The sequence below is a fragment of the Papio anubis genome, chromosome 10, assembly GCF_008728515.1.
Source record: "Papio anubis isolate 15944 chromosome 10, Panubis1.0, whole genome shotgun sequence".
Lineage (NCBI taxonomy): Eukaryota > Metazoa > Chordata > Mammalia > Primates > Cercopithecidae > Papio > Papio anubis.
In genome coordinates, this window is record NC_044985.1 from 121,331 (window position 1) to 142,491 (window position 21,161).

General features: G+C 40.1%; 1 protein-coding gene and 1 long non-coding RNA gene across 5 annotated transcripts in view; one reads left to right on the forward strand and one right to left on the reverse strand.

Moving 5' to 3' along the window:
• The window catches only part of ARHGEF4 (Rho guanine nucleotide exchange factor 4), a 208,607-nt gene that overhangs the window by 94,584 nt on the left and 92,862 nt on the right, over positions 1–21,161 (reverse strand). The window contains exon 4 of the mRNA XM_017948007.3: positions 3,610–3,736. Coding sequence (XP_017803496.3) covers positions 3,610–3,736 — 127 coding nt within the window. The remainder of the gene's footprint in view (positions 1–3,609; positions 3,737–21,161) is intronic.
• LOC108581790 overlaps positions 5,507–21,161 on the forward strand; it is a 29,351-nt gene continuing 13,696 nt past the window's right edge. For 2 of the 4 annotated variants that reach the window (XR_004176433.1, XR_001894582.3), the window contains exons 1-2: positions 7,406–7,579; positions 8,549–8,613. This is a non-coding gene — a long non-coding RNA (uncharacterized LOC108581790). Of the gene's footprint in view, positions 6,475–7,405; positions 7,580–8,548; positions 8,614–21,161 lie in introns of those variants that run through there. The other 2 variants (XR_001894584.3, XR_004176432.1) reach the window with 2 other exon arrangements.

The following is a 21,161-nucleotide window of genomic DNA, read 5'->3' on the forward strand; positions in this document are numbered from 1 at the left end:
AAAAAATAGGAAGCATCCTTTACCAGTACTAGAGACTGATGAAGGGTGTTAGCCACAAGATACAACAAAGTGGTTTGAAGAAAGAGGTGACCGACAGCTTGTGAAATAACCACACCACCAGGTATTCCTGGTAAAACCCAGCCCACCCTTCCAAAGCCACAGGCACGGATTCTGGAGGCACTGGGGACTCTCAGAGTTGCACCTGGCCCTGCCGGCTCCACTGAGAGAGGTGCGGGTGTGGTGGGGATTTATCTTGGGCACCGACTTGCCAGGGAGAGGTGGCGTGCTCCCACATCAGGCTGATTCTTAGCCACCCTTCCAAACGTGGAGAAGAAATTCTAGTGAGGGGGAGGAGCTCCCTACCAGGACAGCGGACAGCTCCCCACAAGCCTTTAGGTGCTGACTCACAGCATTCATCACAAGAAAGCCTAGGCTTCCTCATCCTACTTCCGCTGTGTTTGAAGGATGTTAACGGGAACCGATAATGATCTCTGAAAGAACGTCACTTCCAGTGCTACTTAACAACACACCACTGCTGGGGGAGGACTGCTGTCCACACAGATGAGCAAATAAAGAAATTTCACCTCTTAATAAAAAACCTCAAAAGAGACCAGGCATGGTGGCTCACACCTGTAATTCCAGTACTTTGGGAAACTGAGGTGGGCAGATCACCTGAGGTCAGGAGTTTGAGACCAGCCTGGTCAACATGGCAAAACTCCATCTCTACTAAAAATACAATTATCTGGGCATGGTGGTGGGCACCTGTAATCCCAGCTACTTGGGGGCTGAGGCAGGAATTGCTTGAACGTGGGAAGCGGAGGTTGCAGTGAGCCGAGATCGATCGTGCCACTGCACTCCAGCCTGGGTGACAGAGTGAGACTCCACCAAAAAACAAACAAACCTCAAAAAAAGAGCAGATGAATTTGAAAATGAACTGAAATTTGGAAATACCGAGAACACTTCACAAAAATCCTGATTTTCTGTTCTTCGTGGCTTCAAAGGACATTGGAGGGATTGTTGCAGATTAAAAACATGATCACTGGATCACAAACTGCCAGCGAAGGCAATGAACACAGGTGAGAAAAAAAAAAACCAGGAAAACGAAGCAGAAGATGAAATTGAGAAATTCTCACAGAACTGGGTAGAAAATGGATCCAAAAAATGAGAATGATGAGAGGTTCCAGGGATAGAAACTAGAAATATCATCTCTGTAAAGCAGAAATCCGACGAAGTCAGGCACAGATCAGTTGCAAGTGGAAGCAGTAATTAAGAAAAGAAAAGAAAGCTTTCCCAAGCTCAACTCCAGGCTAGTCCCTCCCATTATCCTTACGACATAGGAAAACAGGAGCTATCACTCCTTTTTTGAAGAAAAAGGAATCTGATTACTTTCTTGCAGAATTTCTGAGAAAAAAAGAAAGAAAAAAGGAACCTGAGATAGAGGGAAATCGAGGGATGTGCTCAATTTCTCACCCTAGGAGGAAGTGTGGCTAGAGCCCTGACCTCTGACCTCCAGAGCAGTGCCCTTGGTGTGCAGACGTGCTCGATGTCACTGGTGGCACGAAGGTTTTAAAATTTCTTCTGCAATGAGCTCATCTGCCAATTATTTCAAGTGACACTGAAATAATAGGAAAACATGATTTTGAAGCTCTGAATTGCAAGGAGGTACTGACTTGAAAGGCCAAAATCAGCTTTGAGGATTCTCTCTGGAAAAAAGATGCCTCTCCCTGGTTACTGTCCCTTTCACAAGATTCTAAATAACTCTATGACTTAACGAAGGGCTCATGCAAGAAATTGGGAGAGTTTGTTCAACAGCTGTCAAACACCTTTTCATAACTTTGCTTGTGAGTTTAAGATCATGACTGTATGTGGGGAAGAATAAAGCTCCACTTCACGGTGCAGCCTAAATACATCCATCTGCTGACAGGCAGCCACCACATCCACCAGCTAATCTGAGCAGCCAGCTCCCTCGGGACCAGCACCTCCAATGTGCTGAGTCAGACTCAGAGCTCAACTCAGAGTCTGCATCAGAGCTGATTCCTTAGAAAGACACATGCCAAACTCCAGCATTCGGGGCCGACCGCCACGCACCGTCATCCTCTGCCTCACCGCACTGGCTTTCTATGGGCGCCACGCACCGTCATCCTCTGCCTTACTGCACTGGCTTTCTATGGGTCTTCGGCACTGACAGGACCTGACTACCAACAGCCTCCACTGCCAGCCCGCTCCTCCCAAGCCTGGACGAAGCACGCGTTGGACAGGCGTGGCTGTTTTGTTTTTCTAACTCTCTTAAGGCTTTGCCCTTGTTTCACTTTCTTCAACACCAGATTTGGCCCCTCCCTCCAGCAGCCATGAGCTTTTAGACTGTAAAGTCACCACCGAACACAATCTGCACCCGCTCAAGACCTGAGACCCCATATCTGTCCTTCCACCGGAAGACAGATGTGCCTTGAGCCGCACTCAGCATGTCCAGCCCCGCTGGGTTGGGTGTGACGAAGGTAGCTGTCACACATAAAGAGGCCCCATCCTGGCTCTCACCTGTGGCCCAGTTCCCTTCTAACACAGAAAGCCAGGCCTTTTGTGGACAGATATGTGATTTGAAGCTATTTGCTACAGTTCGGAGAAACGGACTCATAGAGGCTGCCATAAAACTCAAGGAAGAGGCCATTATTCATCAGAAGGGGAAGCACCCAAGTTCCATCAGCTGATTGGAGACAGCTCTCTACATGATTCTGTCTCCTTGAAGTTATATATCCTACTAGGAGACGAAGGGACAGTCCGTAGTTCTCCTCAGAATTAACTGATGGAGCCAAGCTGGGGGACTCTAGGAATTCCTTTTTCATTTTTTTGAGGTGGAGTATCACTGTCGCCCAGGCTAGAGTGCAGTGGCATGATCTCAGCTCACTACAACCTCTGCCTCTCAGATTCGAGCGATTCTCCTGCCTCATCCCTCAGAGTAGCTGAGATTACAGGCATGCACCACCACACTGAGCTAATTTTTTTGTTTTGTTTTGTTTTTGAGACAGAGTTTCGCTCTTGTTGCCCTGGCTGGAGTGCAATGGTGTGATCTCGGCTCACTGCAACCTTTAGCGAGGTTCAAGCGATTCTCTTGCCTCAGCCTCCCAAGTAGCTGAGATTACAGGCATGCACCACCACGCCCGGCTAATTTTGTATTTTTAGTAGAGATGGGGTTTCTCCATGATGGTCAGGCTGGTCTCAAACTCCTGACCTCAGATGGTCCACCTCCCTTGGCCTCCCAAAGTGCTGGGATTATAGGTGTGAGCCACCACACCTGGCCTGTATTTTTAGTAGAGACGGGGTTTCACCATGTTGCCCAGGCTGGTCTTGAGCTCCTGACCTCAAGTGATCTGCCTGCTTCAGCCTCCCAAAGTGCTGGGATCACAGGCATGAGCCACTGTTCCTGGCCAAAAATTCCCTTTCTTTGGATAGTAGGCACTCCTCCCTAACTGAAGGAAGGGGACAATTGTTTATCTCTCTCACCATCAAGCTACTTCTGCCAGGCAAGTGGATACAGCTGCCAACAGCACTCACTCCTTGTCCTTCATGCCAAGATCCAGAGTACATAGCAAAAGAGAGAGGCGCATAACTCACCAGTGCCAGGTATGTGCTCTGGCCAGCCCACGTGGTTCAGTCCCGTTGGAGCACTCTGGGAGAGTGGACGGCTTCTTCTACGGAGATTCAAAGACTCTGGAGAGGTAATGATCGTCTTTCTCCAGCACTGGAAGAGGAGGAAAGAGGCAGAGGGCAAATGAAGAAAAGAAATGACAGCTGTCATTGCCACCCTGCAGTTTTTCTAATTGCTGAGGACTTTTCCTTGGGAACGGAGCACACAACCAAAATATGCACAGCTCCAGGAGGTACTTTCACATCAAAACTCACAAGAAAAACTTCACCTGGAGTCTGCAGTGGGCAACCTGTCTGGCCACATGGATAGGCTGTCGTTCCATGGGTGAAGTCAGGATTGTGGAGAAGGTCTTCAGACTCCCAACTCTCCATGAGCTGGTCAGCCACACAGCCTGATATTTCCCCAAAAGCACAACTGTTAGTTTTAGCTAAGGCATAGTCTTTTTGGAATGCTTCATTAAAATACAACTCACGAAATCCGTGACATCTCCTAATTATGAAACAGACACTGCCCTTCAGACAGTAAGGACCCACTGTTGGCTGTGGCTTTGGGACGACCAGGGATGTGAGCCTTTTCTGTATCATCTCATTGTCCAGAGATAAACCTGGCTCCTCTTGATTTTTTTTCTACCTTATGAAGTTCTTGTATTAACTTAAAAATTGTGGTATGTATTCAAATAAATGCTTGTTCCTTTACTTTTTGCTTTTGTATTCCTCATACTATTAAGCAAACAGTGCTTAGAAAATTCTTTTAGTGATTTCCAGAAACATCAATATACAAACAGTGATAAAGATGGAGTAGCACGCTTCACCCCATCCATTTGAACACAACTAAAAACCCTGGCTCCAGAGAGTTTATAGTCTGAGGACTCTAGAGGCAAACAGCAGCAGGTAGATGGGAAGGAAACCAGAAGACAAAGTAACTCTGATCCTGTGGTGAGTTTCTTGTTTTGTTGTTCCTGTGGTGTGCCCTGGTCTGAACTCAATACCAGCTTCAAACTGGACATAAAGGACTCCAAAAGAAGCCCTCTCAGATCTGAAGAGAGGGAAAAGGGTCCTTAAGGGCATGAGGGCTGAGGGATGTGTATTTTAGTGATGATTTCTCCCACCCTATTCCCCTAGGCAGTCTCATTATGGTAATGGCAGTGGTGGTCATGCAGATATCTAAATTTCTGAGGGACAGGAATCCTCTCTGGCCAGAGGAACTGTGGTGCCAACGCATGGGAGAGAATCCCTGTTTCTTTTTTCTATCTCTGTCTCCCTGCCACTTGGTTTCGAGGCAGACACAGTTGCCGCTTGGTTTCATATGGCAGAGAGGGAAAATGAAAGCCCCAGCTTTCCATCAAGAAAACTAGGAATGGAGGGTTCCTAGACACCAGGAGGTGCCTGGGAGAATGCCGAGAGGAAGGGTCTCAAGAAGAAGATCCCATCATGTTGTGGATGACCTCCCAGACTTAACCCCAAGCTGTACGAATGGATCTGACCCCGAACAGCATATACGAGTCTTTGAGAACTGAACCATGGGGTAGAACATGTTTCAGGCCCCACAGGGGCCACTGGGTGATCCACATTATCCAAATGGCACTGAAAACATCTTAAAACCTGAACTGACATAGGAAGCCACCCCTGAAGACCAGTAAGAACTTGCAGGCGGAACTCAACTGGGTCAACTGCTTAACAAATTTAATAATCATTATTCTCCACAGGAACTAAACAAGGCCCAGAGTCTCATAACATAGTATTTAAGATGCCCAGGATACAATCCAAAATTACCTGACACACAAAGAACTATGAAATCTCAATAACTTTTAAGGGAAAAGACAGTCAACAATGGCAACACCAACATGACACAGTTGTTGGAATTATCAGAAAAAGACTTTAAAGCAGGTCTTACATCACCATGCTCGAAGAAGTAAGGGTGAACACTTTTGACATGAATGAAAAATAATAGCAGATAAATAGATAAAAGAATAAAATGGAGATGTTAGTACTGAAAAATAGAATAACTAAAATAAAATCCAGGGGCAGAGTGCAATTATAAAATGAGATGAAAAAGGAAAGAATCAGTAAGCATGTAAATAGCTCAACAGAAATTATCCAGTTGAAGAACAGAGAGAAAAGGTTGGGGGAAAAAAAATCCCTAATAGAACTTCAGGGACCTGTGTGACAACAACAAAGGTCTAACACTCTGTCATCAGAGTTCCAGAAGGAGGAGAGAGTGGAGCGCAGAACAATATCAAGAATAATTTCTGAAAGCATCCCAAATATGATTCAAAACATTAACTTACAGACCCAAGAGGCTCAGCAAACTGCAAGCTGAAAAATCCAAGGAAATCAATGCCCAGAGACATCATCAACTGCTGAAAATTAGAGACAATGAACAAACCTTAAAGCAGCTAGAAACCACAACAGATCATGCATAGGGGAATATTCATTCGCATGCAGATTTTTCAAGGAGGCCAGAAAGAGGTGGAAAAATATTTGTAAAGTGCTAAATCACTGTCAGCCCAAAAATCTATATCCAGCAAAAGTATATTCAGGACTGAAGATAAAGTGAGAACATTATCACATGGAGAAAAACCAAGAGAAGTCATAGCCAGTATACCTGTTCTAAAGAAATGTTAAAGGAAGATCTTTATACAAAAGGAAAATGATACCAGAGGGAAACTTCGAACTTCAGAAATGAAGGAAGAGCAACAGAAATAAGAAGAAGCTGGGTAACAGGAGGCGGAGCTTGCAGTGAGCTGAGATCCAGCCACTGCACTCCAGCCTGGGCGACAGAGCGAGACTCCGTCTCAAAAAAAAAAAAAAAAAAGGAAAAGAAGAAGCTGGGTAAATATAACACACTATTTTTCTCCTCTTAAGTTTTAAAAAATATTTGACAGTTAAACACAAAATTATAGTATTATCTAATGAGGTTTTCAATGTATGCACATATAATATACATGGTAACAACAACATAAAGGAGGAGGTTAAAGGAACCTATGGGATGGAAGATGTCTACGTTCCTTCCACTCGAAGTGGGAAAATACTAATTCTAACTAGATGGAAATGTTAAGGATGTATATTAATTCCTAGAATTACTAAAAAAAACTATACAAAGAAATATAGTTAAAAGCTCAATAAGTTGAAATGGAAAACAAAAAAATACCTAAATAATCCAAAAGGAAACAGAGCAATGAAAATCAGAGAACGGAAAATGAATGATAACATGGTAAACCTAAATCCAAACACATCAGTAAGTTTATTAAGTTTGAATACTCAAAGCACATAATCAGAAAAAACAAATATTAAAATAATTAAGGGAAAAACAACAACTAACAGTATGCTATCTACAAGAAACCGACTTTCAAAATAATGATAAAAGCAGGTAAAAAGTAAAAGGGTGAAAAACCATGACAAATACTAATCAAAAAGAAAATGTGAATGGCTCTAGTAATATCAGACAAAACCAATTTCAGAGCAAGGAAAGTTACCAGGGACACAGAAGAACATAACATAATAAGAGTGAATTCACCAAGAAGACATATAATCCTAGATGTCCATGCATCTAACCACAGACATTCAAAATATATGAAGCAAAATTTTAATTTAATTTAAAGGAGAAATGGAAAATTCACAATGATCTATTGCTGATTGGAAACTTCAACACTTTTATCACAGTAATCAATAGAACAAATAGACAAAAACAAGATAACAGACAAAGTGGGCAACACCATCAACCAACTGGAAGTAACTGACATTTGTAGACTATCCATCCAACAATAGCACAATACCCATTATTTTCAAGTGCACATGGAACATTCACCAAGAGAGGCTATATCCTTGGTGATAATCATAATAATGAAATAATTTTAAAAAGTTTGAAAGTATGAAATCATACAAAGTATGTTTCTCCGATCACAATGGAATTAAACTATAAATCAGTAATAGAAAGGTAATTCTATTAATTTTCTTAAAAAGGAAATCCTAGTCTATTTAGAAATTAACACACTTCCAAAATTAAAAGTCCACTGTAGTCCAGTGACTGCTTTGAGAACAGTGACCTAGTGCTCTTATTCACTCAATATATGTGCTATTATTCCTGCTGTTCTAACCCTTGCATGTTACACCACATTATTACTTGCTTCTTTTCATACTTTTTTCAGAATTATACCTGGAGTTTATCTTTTTGTGTTTACACAAAAATGTGGCTTATGTATATCTGAGTAGTTGAAACTAGTAGAAACCACCAAACCGGCTGGGCGCGGGGGCTCACGCCTGTAATCCCAGCACTTTGGGAAGCCGAGGCGGGTGGATCACGAGGTCAGGAGATCGAGACCATCCTGGCTAACATGGTGAAACCTGTCTCTACTAAAAATACAAAAAATTAACTGGGCTTGGTGGTGGGCTCCTGTAGTCCCAGCTACTCGGGAGGCTGATGCAGGAGAATGGTGTGAACCTGGGAAGCAGAGCTTGCAGTCAGCCAGTATCACGCCACTGCACTCCAGCCTGGGCAACAGAGCAACACTCTGTCTAAAAAAAAAAAAAAAAAAAAGAAACTACCAAACCATATTTGACTCAACTAGTCAAATATGCTCAACTAGTATATAATCTCTATTTTCTATTAAACTATCAGAAATTATCTCTAGGCCTCCAAACCTTTTACAGTCAAAGAATCTTAGGCTTGGAATTCTCTCAGAATCTACTTTAATCCTGGTTAAAGGGAAACTGGACCCTGTACATGTATTCATGCAGATCACATCACATTTTATTTTTTTTAATAGCCACTTAAGCTTGTGACTATAGTTGACTCTTACACCACGTGGGTTTGAACTGCATGGGTTTACTTATACATGGATTTTCTTCCACCTCTGCCACTTCTGAGACAACAAGACCAATTGCTCCTCTCCTTCCTCCTCCTTAGCCTATGGAATGTGAAGATGATGAGGATGAAGACCTTTATCACAATCCACTTCCAGTGAACAAATAGTAAATATATTTTCTCTTCCCTCTGATTTTCTTAACATGTTCTCTTTCTCTAGCTTACTTTATTGCAACAATACTATATATACTACTTATAATATCTTACAACATACAAAATAAGTGTTAGACTGTTTATGTTATTAACAAGGCTTCTGGTCAACAGTAGGCTATTAATAGTTAAGTTTTTCAGGAGACAAAAATTATACATGACGCTGAGCACGGTGGCTCACACCTATAATCCCAGAACTTTGGGAGGCCGAGGCAGGCGGATCACCTGAGCTCAGGAGTTTGAGACCAGCCTGGTGAACATGGTGAAATCCTGTCTCTACTAAGAATACAAAAATTAGCCAGGCGTGGTGGCATGCACCTGTAATCCCAGCTACTAGGGAGGCTGAGGCAGGAGAATTGCTTGAACCCAGGAGGTGGGGGTTGCAGTGAGCTGAGATCATGCCACTGCACTCCAGCCTGGGGAACAGAGCAAGACTCCATCTCAAAAAAAAAAATTGTAAATGGATTTTCGACTGTGTGGGTGGTTGGTACCCCTAACCCCTGCATGGTTTAAGGGCCAACTGAATGCCTTTTGACAAAATGTTTTCTCAGGTCGCTTCTCATAGGTGTTACTTAAACATTCTCTAAGTCTTCCCTTCTTGTTCTACAGAAAACTTATCATGCCATTTTTATGTTAAAAACCATGTTAAAAATTTATCATGCCATTTTATGTTAAAAAGGCTGCCTGCTGCTTATAAAGTCAAGGTCTATTGGCAGGGAGCCCAGAGTTCTTCAAATATTGTTTTCTGACTACTGTAACAACTCTTGCCATCCATCTCTCTACCACCAGGCACCTGCTCGCTACTTCCCTGATACTCTATGAATTTTCATACTACCATACAAGGTCAGGAGATTGAGACCATCCTGGCTAACACGGTGAACTCCTGTCTCTACTAAAAATACAAAAAATTAGCCAGGCATGGTGGCAGGCGCCTGTAGTCCCAGCCACTCAGGAGGCTGAGGCAGGAGAATGGTGTGAACCCGGGAGGCAGAGGTTGCAGTGATGTTGCTATCCCCTCTATTTGAACTACGTTTCCCTGCTGAAACGTTATCCATTCTTAGGAAAGTGTCTCATTTTATGCAAAGTCTTTCCTAATGTTCCATCTACACAGAATTACCCACCTCCTCCTCTCTGTTAACAGTATTTTGTTGATATCACTGTAGCACCTGTATTGTTGTATAATCACTACACAAAAACCTTAGTACCTGGAAGTGGGATACAGCTATAACAAACACCTACAAATTTGGAAGTGACTTTAGAATTGGGCAGCAGGCAGAGGCTGGAAGAAAAGAAATCAAAAGAATACACACTAGAAAAGAAGAAATAACTCCCCTGCCCATTTTCAGGTGATATGGTTGCTTACATAGATGGTTTCAAATAATTTATAAAAGAACAACTACCTTTGAACTAACAAATGAATTCAGCAGAGTCACAGGATACACTATCAACACATATACTAAAAATCAACTTGTGGAAAACGAAATTTAAAACACAGTATTTGTAGTAGTTCCTAGGAAAATTAAATACAAAAGTACACATTTAAAAAATGCATAGGATCTGCATGCAGAAAATTACAAAATTCTGACAAAAGAAGATAAAGAAAACCTAAATAAATGAAAAGATATACTTGTATTCTTGTGTTGGGAGACAAAACATAATAAAGATGACAGTTGTCCATAAATTAATTTATAAGTTTTCTGCAGTCTCATCAAGATTCTCAGCAAAGCATTTATAGACAAATTTATTTTAATATTTACTTTTGGAAGGAGGTAGCCATGGAACGGGTAAAACAATGTTGAAAAAAAGAAATATAGTGGAAGGACTCCATCTAATCAACATGAATGCTCAGTACATAGCTATGAAGATCAAGACAGTGTGGCACTGGTGGAAGCATAGACACACGTGTCAACAGTGCCAAACAGAGAGCCTAGAAACAGGCATAAGTATATCCAACTGATTTTTGGCAAAGGTACAAAAGTAATTCAATGAGGAATAATAACTCTTTTCAACAAGTGGTCCAACAGTATCCACAGGCAGAAAAAAAAAGAAGAAAAAAAAGAAAAGAAACTTCACCTAAATCCCACAACTCATGCAACCATAAGAAAGAATGAGATCATTCCCTTTTACAGCAACATGGTTGCCACTGGAGGCCTTTATGCTAGGGAAACTGACACAGGAACAGACAACCAAATACCACATGTTGTCATAAGTGGGAGCTAAAGATTGAGTACATATGGACACAAAGAAGACAACAACAGATTCTGGGGCCTCCCTGAGGGTGGAGGGCAGGAGGAGGGTGAGGACTGAAAAACTACCCATCCAGTATTATACTTATTACCTGGGTGACAAAATAATCTATACACCAAACCCTTATAACACGCAATTTGCCCATATAACAAACCTGCACATGTACCCCTGAACCTAAAAAAAGTCAAAAAAATGTAACTGGAAATTAATCACAAACTTAAATGTGAAAAGTACAATGATAAAACTTTAGAAAAAAACAGAAAATCTTTGAGACTTAGGGGTCACTGAAGAGTTTTTAGACATGACGCCAAAAGCACATCCATAAATGGAAAAAATTGATTAACTAGACTTCAACAACATTTAAAAGTTTGTTCTGTGAAGACCCTGGTAAGAAGATGAAAAAACAAGCTACAGACTGGGTGATAATGTTTGTAAACCACATACTCAACAAAGGACTAATATCTGGAATATGAATATATATAATACACAGACACATATACATTCTGTCTCTCAAAGATCGACATTAAAAAAAAATGCCTTACCTCTCAATTGTTTGGGCAGAGAAAAGGAAAAGGCTATCCAGTTAGAAAATGGATACAGGAATAGAAAAGGCAGTTCACCTAAACTGTTGTACCAATGGCAAATATGCACATGAAAATATTTTCTACATTATTGCCCCTTAGAAACCAACCATTTCCAAAATGAGTTATCACTACACCGCTATTGCTATTATGGTAAAAATTTTAAAATAGCAAAAAAAAAAAAAAAATGCTGATAAGAATGCTGAGAAACTGGATCATGCAAACATTACCGGTGGGAAGGTAAAATGGTATAGCCCTCTGGAAAATAATGTGGCAGATTCTTATAAAACTAAACAGACAACTATCATATGACCCAACAATTGTACTCTTGGGTATTTACCCTAGAGAAAAGAAAACATATGTTATTAAACATATTATTTATAATAGCCTAAACCTGGAAACCATCTAGATGTCCTCCAACAGGTGAATGATTAAACAAGTCACTGTACATCCAGGCCATGGAATACTGTCAGCAACATACGTGCAGCCACTGTGTTGCCACATTATAATATTCAAGATGCCCAGTTTTCAACAAAAAATTATGATACAAAGAAACAAGAAAGTGGCCAGGTGCAGTGGCTCACACCTGTAATCCCAGCACTTTGGGAGCCTGAGGCAGGTGGATCACAAGGTCAGGAGATTGAGACCATCCTGGCTAACATGGCGAAACCCTGTCGCTACTAAAAATACAAAAAATTAGCCGGGCGTGGTGGCGGGTGCCAATAGTCCCAGTTACTTGGGAGGCTGAGGCAGGAGAATTGTGTGAACCCAGGAGGTGACGCTTGCAGTAAGCTGAGGTTGCGCTACTCCACTCCAGCCTGGGCGACACAGCAAGACTCCGTCTCAAAAAAAAAAAAAAAAAAAGAAAAGAACCGAACAAAAACCGTCCCTGAGAAAGCACAGGGTCTTACTAGACAAAGACTCTAATCAACTGTTTTAAATATGCTTAAAGAGCTAAGTGAAACAAAAACCACTAAAGGAACCAAAAGAATGATGTCTCATCAGATGGAATACCAATAAAGAGAAAGTATTAAAAAAAACAGGTAAAAGTTCTGGAGTTGAAAAGTACAATAACTAAAATTCAATGTTACAACGTGTCTCAGTAGGCAGAAAAAAGAATCAGTGGATTCTTTTTTTCTGTGGATGGCCAATTGAGATTGGATGACCAACTGAGATTTTCCAATATGAAGGAAAGAAGCATGAAGAAAATTAATAGAACCTAGGGCACCATCAAGCACACCAACATACCCATAATGGAATCTCAAAAGAAAGAGAGAAAGGCCAGACGCAGTGGCTCACACCAGTAATCCCAGCACTTTGGGAGGTGAAGGGGGGCAGATCACCTGAGGTCAGAAGTTTGAGACCAGGCTCACCAACATGGAGGAACTCCATCTCTACTAAAAATAGAAAAAAAAATAGCCGGGCCTGGTGGCGCATGCCTGTAATCCCAGCTACTTGGGAGGCTGAGATAGGATAATCGCTTAGGAGGTGGAGGTTGTGGTGAGCCAAGATGGCACCACTGCACTCCAGCCTGGGCAACAAGAGCGAAACTCCATCTCAAAAAAAAAAAAAAAGAAAGAAAGAAAGAAAGAAATTAGAAAGACTTTTTGAAGAAATAATTGTTGAAAATTCCTAAATTTGATAAAGTACATAACTCTACACATCCAAGAAGCTCAGTGAACTCAATGGTGGATAAACATAAAGACTCACACTGAGACACATTGGAATAAAATAGCTGAAAACCAAAGACAAAAAGTGAATCTTGAAATCAACAACAGAGAAGTAATTCACCATGTACCAGGGATTCTGAGTAAGATTAACAGCTGATTTCTCCTCAGAAACCAAGAAGGCCGGAGGCAGTGAGATGACACATATAAAAGAGGGAAAGAAAAAAAATGTTCAGCAAGAATTCTGTATCTGCGAAAACCGTACTTCAAAACTGAATGGAAAAATTATCCCATGCAAATAACAACCAAAAGAGAGCTGGAGTGTCTATACCAGCACCAGAGAAAATAGATTTTAAGTTGCAAACTGCTGTAAAAACAAAGAAATACATTATAGATTGATTAAAAAGCCAGTTCATCAAGAAGATATAACAATTACAAACATAGGTACCTACCAACTGAGCAACAAAAATCGACAGAAATCATGTGAGAAAGAGACAGTTCTGCAATAATAGCTGGAGATTTCAACACCCTTTCAATAATAAATGGATATAAGGCCAATGAGGAAATAGAGGTCTTGAACAATACTATAAACCAATTAAAACTAACAGACACATACAGGACACTAAGCCAAACCACAACAGAATACACATGCTTCTCAAGTACACATGGAACATTCTCCAGAAGAGACCATAAGTGAGACCAGAAAACAAATTTCAGTAAATAATTTTTTTTTTTTTTTTTTTTGAGATGGAGTTTTACTCTTGTTGCCCAGGCTGGAGTGCAATGGCATGATCTTGGCTCACTGCAACCTCTGCCTCCCAGGCTCAAGCAATTCTCCTGCCTTAGCCTCCTGAGTAGCTGGGATTATAGGCACGCACCACCACACCCAGCTAATTTTGTGTTTTTAGTAGAGACGGGGTTTCACCAGGTTGGTCAGGCTGGTCTCAAACTCCTGACCTCAAGTGATCCACCTGCCTCAGCCTCCCAAAGTGCTGGAATTACGAGCATGAGCCACCGTGCCTGGCCAGTAAATTTTAAAAGACTGAATTCATACAAAGTATCTTTTCTGACTGCAATGTAATGAAACTAGACATCAATAGCAGAACTGGAAAATTCACAAATATGTGGAAATTAATACAATATTAAACAGCCAGTGAGTCAAAGAAGAAATCATAAGATTTCACAGAAAAGAAAAGAAGAAATCACAAAATTAGAAAATACTGTGAGATGAATGAAAACAAAAACACAACCTATCAAAACTTATGGATGCAGTGAAGGCTATGCTGAGAGGAAACTTTCTAGTTGTAAAAGCCTACATTAAAAAAGAATTTCTCTTACAAAGAGACTTAGACTCCCATACAATAATAATGGGAGACTTCAACACCCCGCTGTCAACATTAGACAGATCAACGAGACAGAAAGTTAACAAGGATATCCAGGAGTTGAACTCATCTCTGCACCAAGCGGACCTAATAGACATCTACAGAACTCTCCACCCCAAATCAACAGAATATACATTCTTCTCAGCACCACATCACACTTATTCCAAAATTGACCACATACTTGGAAATAAAGCACTCCTCAGCAAATGTAAAAGAACAGAAATTATAACAAACTATCTCTCAGACCACAGTGCAATCAAACTAGAACTCAGGACTAAGAAACTCAATCAAAACCGCTCAACTACATGGAAACTGAACAACCGGCTCCTGAGTGACTACTGGGTACATAACGAAACGAAGGCAGAAATAAAGATGTTCTTTGAAACCAATGAGAACAAAGACACAACATACCAGAATTTCTGGGACACATTTAAAGCAGTGTGTAGAGGGAAATTTATAGCACTAAATGCCCACAAGAGAAAGCTGGAAAGATCTAAAATTGACACTCTAACATCACAATTAAAAGAACTAGAGAAGCAAGAGCAAATACATTCAAAAGCTAGCAGAAGGCAAGAAATCACTGAGATCAGAGCAGAACTGAAGGAGATAGACACACAAAAAACCCTCCAAAAAATCAATGAATCCAGGAGTTGGTTTTTTGAAAAGATCAACAAAATTGATAGACCGCTAGCAAGACTAATAAAGAAAAGACAGAAGAATCAAATAGATGCAATAAAAAATGATAAAGGGGATATCACCACCAACACCACAGAAATACAAACTACCATCAGAGAATACTATAAACACCTCCACGCAAATAAACTCGAAAATCTAGAAGAAATGGATAATTTCCTGGACACTTACACTCTCCCAAGACTAAACCAGGAAGAAGTTGAATCCCTGAATAGACCAATAGCAGGCTCTGAAATTGAAGCAATAATTAATAGCCTACCAACCAAAAAAAGTCCAGGACTAGAAGGATTCACAGCTGAATTCTACCAGAGGTACAAGGCAGAGCTGGTACTATTCCTTCTGAAACTATTCCAATCAATAGAAAAAGAGCGAATCCTCCCTAACTCATTTTATGAGGCCAACATCATCCTGATACCAAAGCCTGGCAGAGACACAACAAAAAAAGAGAATTTTAGACCAATATCCCTGATGAACATCGATGCAAAAATCCTCAATAAAATACTGGCAAGCCGAATCCAGCAGCACATCAAAAAGCTTATCCACCATGATCAAGTGGGCTTCATCCCTGGGATGCAAGGCTGGTTCAACATATGCAAATCAATAAATGTAATCCAGCATATAAACAGAACCAAAGACAAAAACCACATGATTATCTCAATAGATGCAGAAAAGGCCTTTGACAAAATTCAACAGCCCTTCATGCTAAAAACTCTCAATAAATTCAGTATTGATGGAACATATCTCAAAATAATAAGAGCTATTTATGACAAACCCACAGCCAATATCATACTGAATGGGCAAAAACTGGAAGCATTCCCTTTGAAAACTGGCACAAGACAGGGATGCCTTCTCTCACCACTCCTATTCAACATAGTGTTGGAAGTTCTGGCTAGGGCAATCAGGCAAGAGAAAGAAATAAAGGGTATTCAGTTAGGAAAAGAAGAAGTCAAATTGTCCCTGTTTGCAGATGACATGATTGTATATTTAGAAAACCCCATCATCTCAGCCCAAAATCTCCTTAAGCCAATAAGCAACTTCAGCAAAGTCTCAGGATACAAAATTAATGTGCAAAAATCACAAGCATTCTTATACACCAGTAACAGACAAACAGAAAGCCAAATCATGAATGAACTTCCATTCACAATTGCTTCAAAGAGAATAAAATACCTAGGAATTCAACTTCCAAGGGATGTAAAGGACCTCTTCAAGGAGAACTACAAACCACTGCTCAGTGAAATCAAAGAGGACACAAACAAATGGAAGAACATACCATGCTCATCGATAGGAAGAATCAATATCGTGAAAATGATCATACTGCCCAAGGTAATTTATAGATTCAATGCCATCCCCATCAAGCTACCAATGAGTTTCTTCACAGAATTGGAAAAAACTGCTTTAAAGTTCATATGGGACCAAAAAAGAGCCTGCATTGCCAAGACAATCCTAAGTCAAAAGAACAAAACTGGAGGCATCATGCTACCTGACTCCAAACTATACTACAAGGCTACAGTAACCAAAACAGCATGGTACTAGTACCAAAACAGAGATATAGACCAATGGAACAGAACAGAGTCCTCAGAAATAATACCACACATCTACAGCCATCTGATCTTTGACAAACCTGACAAAAACAAGAAATGGGGAAAGGATTCCCTATTTAAAAAATGGTGCTGGGAAAATTGGCTAGCCATAAGTAGAAAGCTGAAACTGGATCCTTTCTTTACTCCTTATACGAAAATTAATTCAAGATGGATTAGAGAGTTAAATGTTAGACCTAATACCATAAAAACCCTAGAAGAAAACCTAGGTAATACCATTCAGGACATAGGCATGGGCAAGGACTTCATGTCTAAAACACCAAAAGCAATGGCAACAAAAGCCAAAATTGACAAATGGGATCTAATTAAACTAAAGAGCTTCTGCACAGCAAAAGAAACTACCATCAGAGTGAACAGGCAACCTACAGAATGGGAGAAAATTTTTGCAATCTACTCATCTGACAAAGGGCTAATATCCAGAACCTACAAAGAACTCAAACAAATTTACAAGAAAAAAACAATCCCATCAAAAAGTGGGCAAAGGATATGAACAGACATTTCTCAAAAGAAGACATGCATACAGCCGACACATGAAAAAATGCTCATCATCACTGGCCATCAGAGAAATGCAAATCAAAACCACAATGAGATACCATCTCACACCAGTTAGAATGGCAATCATTAAAAAGTCAGGAAACAACAGGTGCTGGAGAGGATGTGGAGAAATAGGAACACTTTTACACTGTTGGTGGGATTGTAAACTAGTTCAACCATTATGGAAAACAGTATGGCGATTCCTCAAGGATCTAGAACTAGAAGTACCATATGACCCAGCCATCCCATTACTGGGTATATACCCAAAGGATTATAAATCATGCTGCTATAAAGACACATGTACACGTATGTTCATTGTGGCACTATTCACAATAGCAAAGACTTGGAATCAACCCAAATGTCCATCAGTGACAGACTGGATTAAGAAAATGTGGCACATAGACACCATGGAATACTATGCAGCCATAAAAAAGGATGAGTTTGTAGAGACATGGATGCAGCTGGAAACCATCATTCTCAGCAAACTATCGCAAGAACAGAAAACCAAACACCGCATGTTCTCACGCATAGGTGGGAACTGAACAATGAGATCACCTGGACTCGGGAAGGGGAACATCACACATCAGGGCCTATTATGAGGAGGAGGGAGGGGGGAGGGGTTGCATTGGGAGTTATACCTGATGTAAATGACGAGTTGATGGGTGCTGATGAGTTGATGGGTGCAGCACACCAGCATGGCACAAGTATACATATGTAACAAACCTGCACGTTATGCACATGTGCCCTAGAACTTAAAGTATAATAATTTAAAAAAAAGAAAATATTTCTAAAATTTTATCACAGATGAGTGGATGGACTTGCGCTCTATGTAATATGAAATTAATCTATTTTATTAAAATTTAAAAGGACAAAAAAAAAAAGAATTTCTCAAATCAATAGCCTAATTTTACACCTTAAATAACAAGAAAAAGCAGCACAAACTAACCCCAAAGCTAACACATGGAAGAAAATAATAAAGATGAAATTAGGGCGGGCGCGGTGGCTCAAGCCTGTAATCCCAGCACTTACGGAAGCTGAAGTGGGTGGATTGCTTGAGCCCAGGAGTTGGAGACCAGCTTGGGCAACCTGGTGAAACTCTGTCTCTACCAAAAATACCAAATACCAGTCTCATAACTCAGTCTCTAAATAAATAAATAAACGAATAGATAAAAAATTTAAAATGGAATAAAAATAAGAAAAATAATAGAGAAAATCAAGACAATCAAAAACAGATTCTATGAAAAGACTAATAAAATTGATAAACATTTAGCTATACTGAGAAAAAAAGAGAAAATAGAAATTACTAAAATTAGAAATGAGAGTGGAGGCATTACTACTGATGTTACAGAAATTTAAAAGGATTATAAGAAAACACTGTGGACAATTATTGTATATCAACAGGTTAGATATGTAGATAAAATGGAGACATTCTTAAGAAAAACACAAGCTATTAACACCAAAATGACTCAAGAAGAAATACAAACTTTGGCCGGGTGCAGTGGCTCATGCCTGTTATCCCAGCACTTTGGGAGGCAGAGGTGGGTGGATCACTTGAAGTACAGAGTTCGAGACCAGCCTGGCCAACATGGTGAAACCCTGTCTCTACCAAAAAATATAAAAATTAGCCATGCATGGCGGTGCATGCCTGTAGTCCCAGGTACTCAGGAGGCTGAAGCAGTAGAATCGCTTGAACCCAAGAGGTGGAGGTTGCAGTGAGTCAAGATCACGCAAGTGCACTCTAGCCTGGGTGACAGAGCAAGACTCTGTCTCAAAACAAAACAAAACAAAACAAAAAGAAATATAAATTCTGAACAGATCTATGACAAGTAAAGAATTGTTTTTTCACCAACCTGATGCTAAAAGAAAAGAAAAAAGAATGAATCAATAATTAGAAACCCCGCAACAAAGAAAAGTCCAGGACCAGAAAGCTTCACTGCTGAACTCAACAATTCATTTAAAGAAGAATCTTTCTCAAACGCTTCCAAAAAATAGAAGAGGAGAGAGCACTTCCTAACTCATTCTATAAGAACGGAATCACTCTGATACCAAAGCCAGACAAAAACATCACAAGAAAAGAAAACTGCAGATCAATACATATTCAATGTAATATGCCACATTAATAGAGCAAAGAAAACATGCATGATTATCTCAGTGGATGCAGAAAAACCGTCATCAAAATTGATCACGCTCGTAAAAAATCTAGCACCCTTTCACGATAAAAACACTAGAAATAGAAAGGCACTTCCTTAACATGATAAAACAGCATTTGTGAAAAACACACAGCTAACATCATACTTGATAGTGAAAGACTGAAAGCTTTAATCCTAAAACCAAAAAGACAAGGATGCCCCAGTTCACCACTTCAGCTCAACATTGTTATGCAAGTTCTACCCAGAGCAAGTAGGGCAAAAAAGAGAAATCAAAGGCATCTAAACTGGAAAGGAAGTAAAATAATGTTTTTTACAAATGATGTAATCTTATACATAGAAATTTCTAAAGAATACACAAAAATATTCTTTTTTTTCAGGATACAGGATCAATAAACAAAAATCAATTGTATTTTTATGCTCTAGCAATGGATAATCCCAAAATGAAGCTTAAAAAAATTTCCATTTATGATGTCATCAAAAAGAATAAAATACTTAGGAAAAACTTTAACTAAGGATGTGCAAGACTTTTTACAGTGAAAACCACAAAACTCTGCTGAAAGCAATTCAAGAACACCCCCCAAAAATGGAAAGACACCCAGTGTTCATGGATTTGAAGACTTAATATTATTAATATGGCACTACTCTCCCAAGTGATCTACAGATTGAATGCAATCCTATGGAAATCCCAAGGGCCTTTATTTTTATTTTTATTTTTGCAGAAATAGAAAATTAATTATAAGATTCATATGAAATTGCAAGGTCCAGCAAATAGCCAAAACAATTTTGAAAAAGAACAAAGAAGACTCTCACATTCCAATTTCAAAACTTATTGTAAAACTATGATAATCAAAACAATGTGGTACTGACATAAAGACAGACATATAAGCTAATAGGATAGAATTGAGAGTCAAAAATATCCCCACACATCTAAGGTAATTTGACTTTTTTTTTTTTTTTTTTGAGACAGGGTCTCACTCTGTCGCCCAGGCTGGAGTGCAGTGGTGCAATCTTGGCTCACTGCAACCTCTGCCTTCCAGGTTCAAGCAATTCTCCTGCCTTAACTTCCTGAGTAGCTGTGAGTACAGGCACGTGCCACCACACCTGGCTAATTTTTGTATTTTTAGTAGAGACAAGGTTTCACCATGTTGGCCAGGCTGGTGTCGAACTCCTGGCCTTAAGTGATCCACTGCCTCGGCTTCCCCAAGTGCTGGGATTACAAATGTGAGCCATCATGCCTGGCGGGTAAGTTGAATTTTGACAAGGATGCCAAGACCATTCAGTGAGGGAAAGAATAATCTCTTCAACACATGGTGTTTGGATAACTACATATCCACATGGGAAATATAAAATTGGACATCTCATACCATACAAAAATTGAATCAAAATGGATCAAAGACCTAAATGTAAAAGCGAAAGGTATAAAACTCTTAGAGAAAAACAGAGGTAAATTTCATTACTTAGATTTGGCAATAGCGTCTTAGGTATGACATCAAATGCACAAGCAACAACAAAACAGAAAAAGTAGATTTCATCAAAATTAAGTACTTACGGGTCGGGCGCGGTGGCTCATGCCTGTAACCCCAGCACTTTGGGAGGCCGAGGCCGGTGGATCACTTGAGGTCAGGAGTTTGAAACTAGCCTGGCCAACATAGT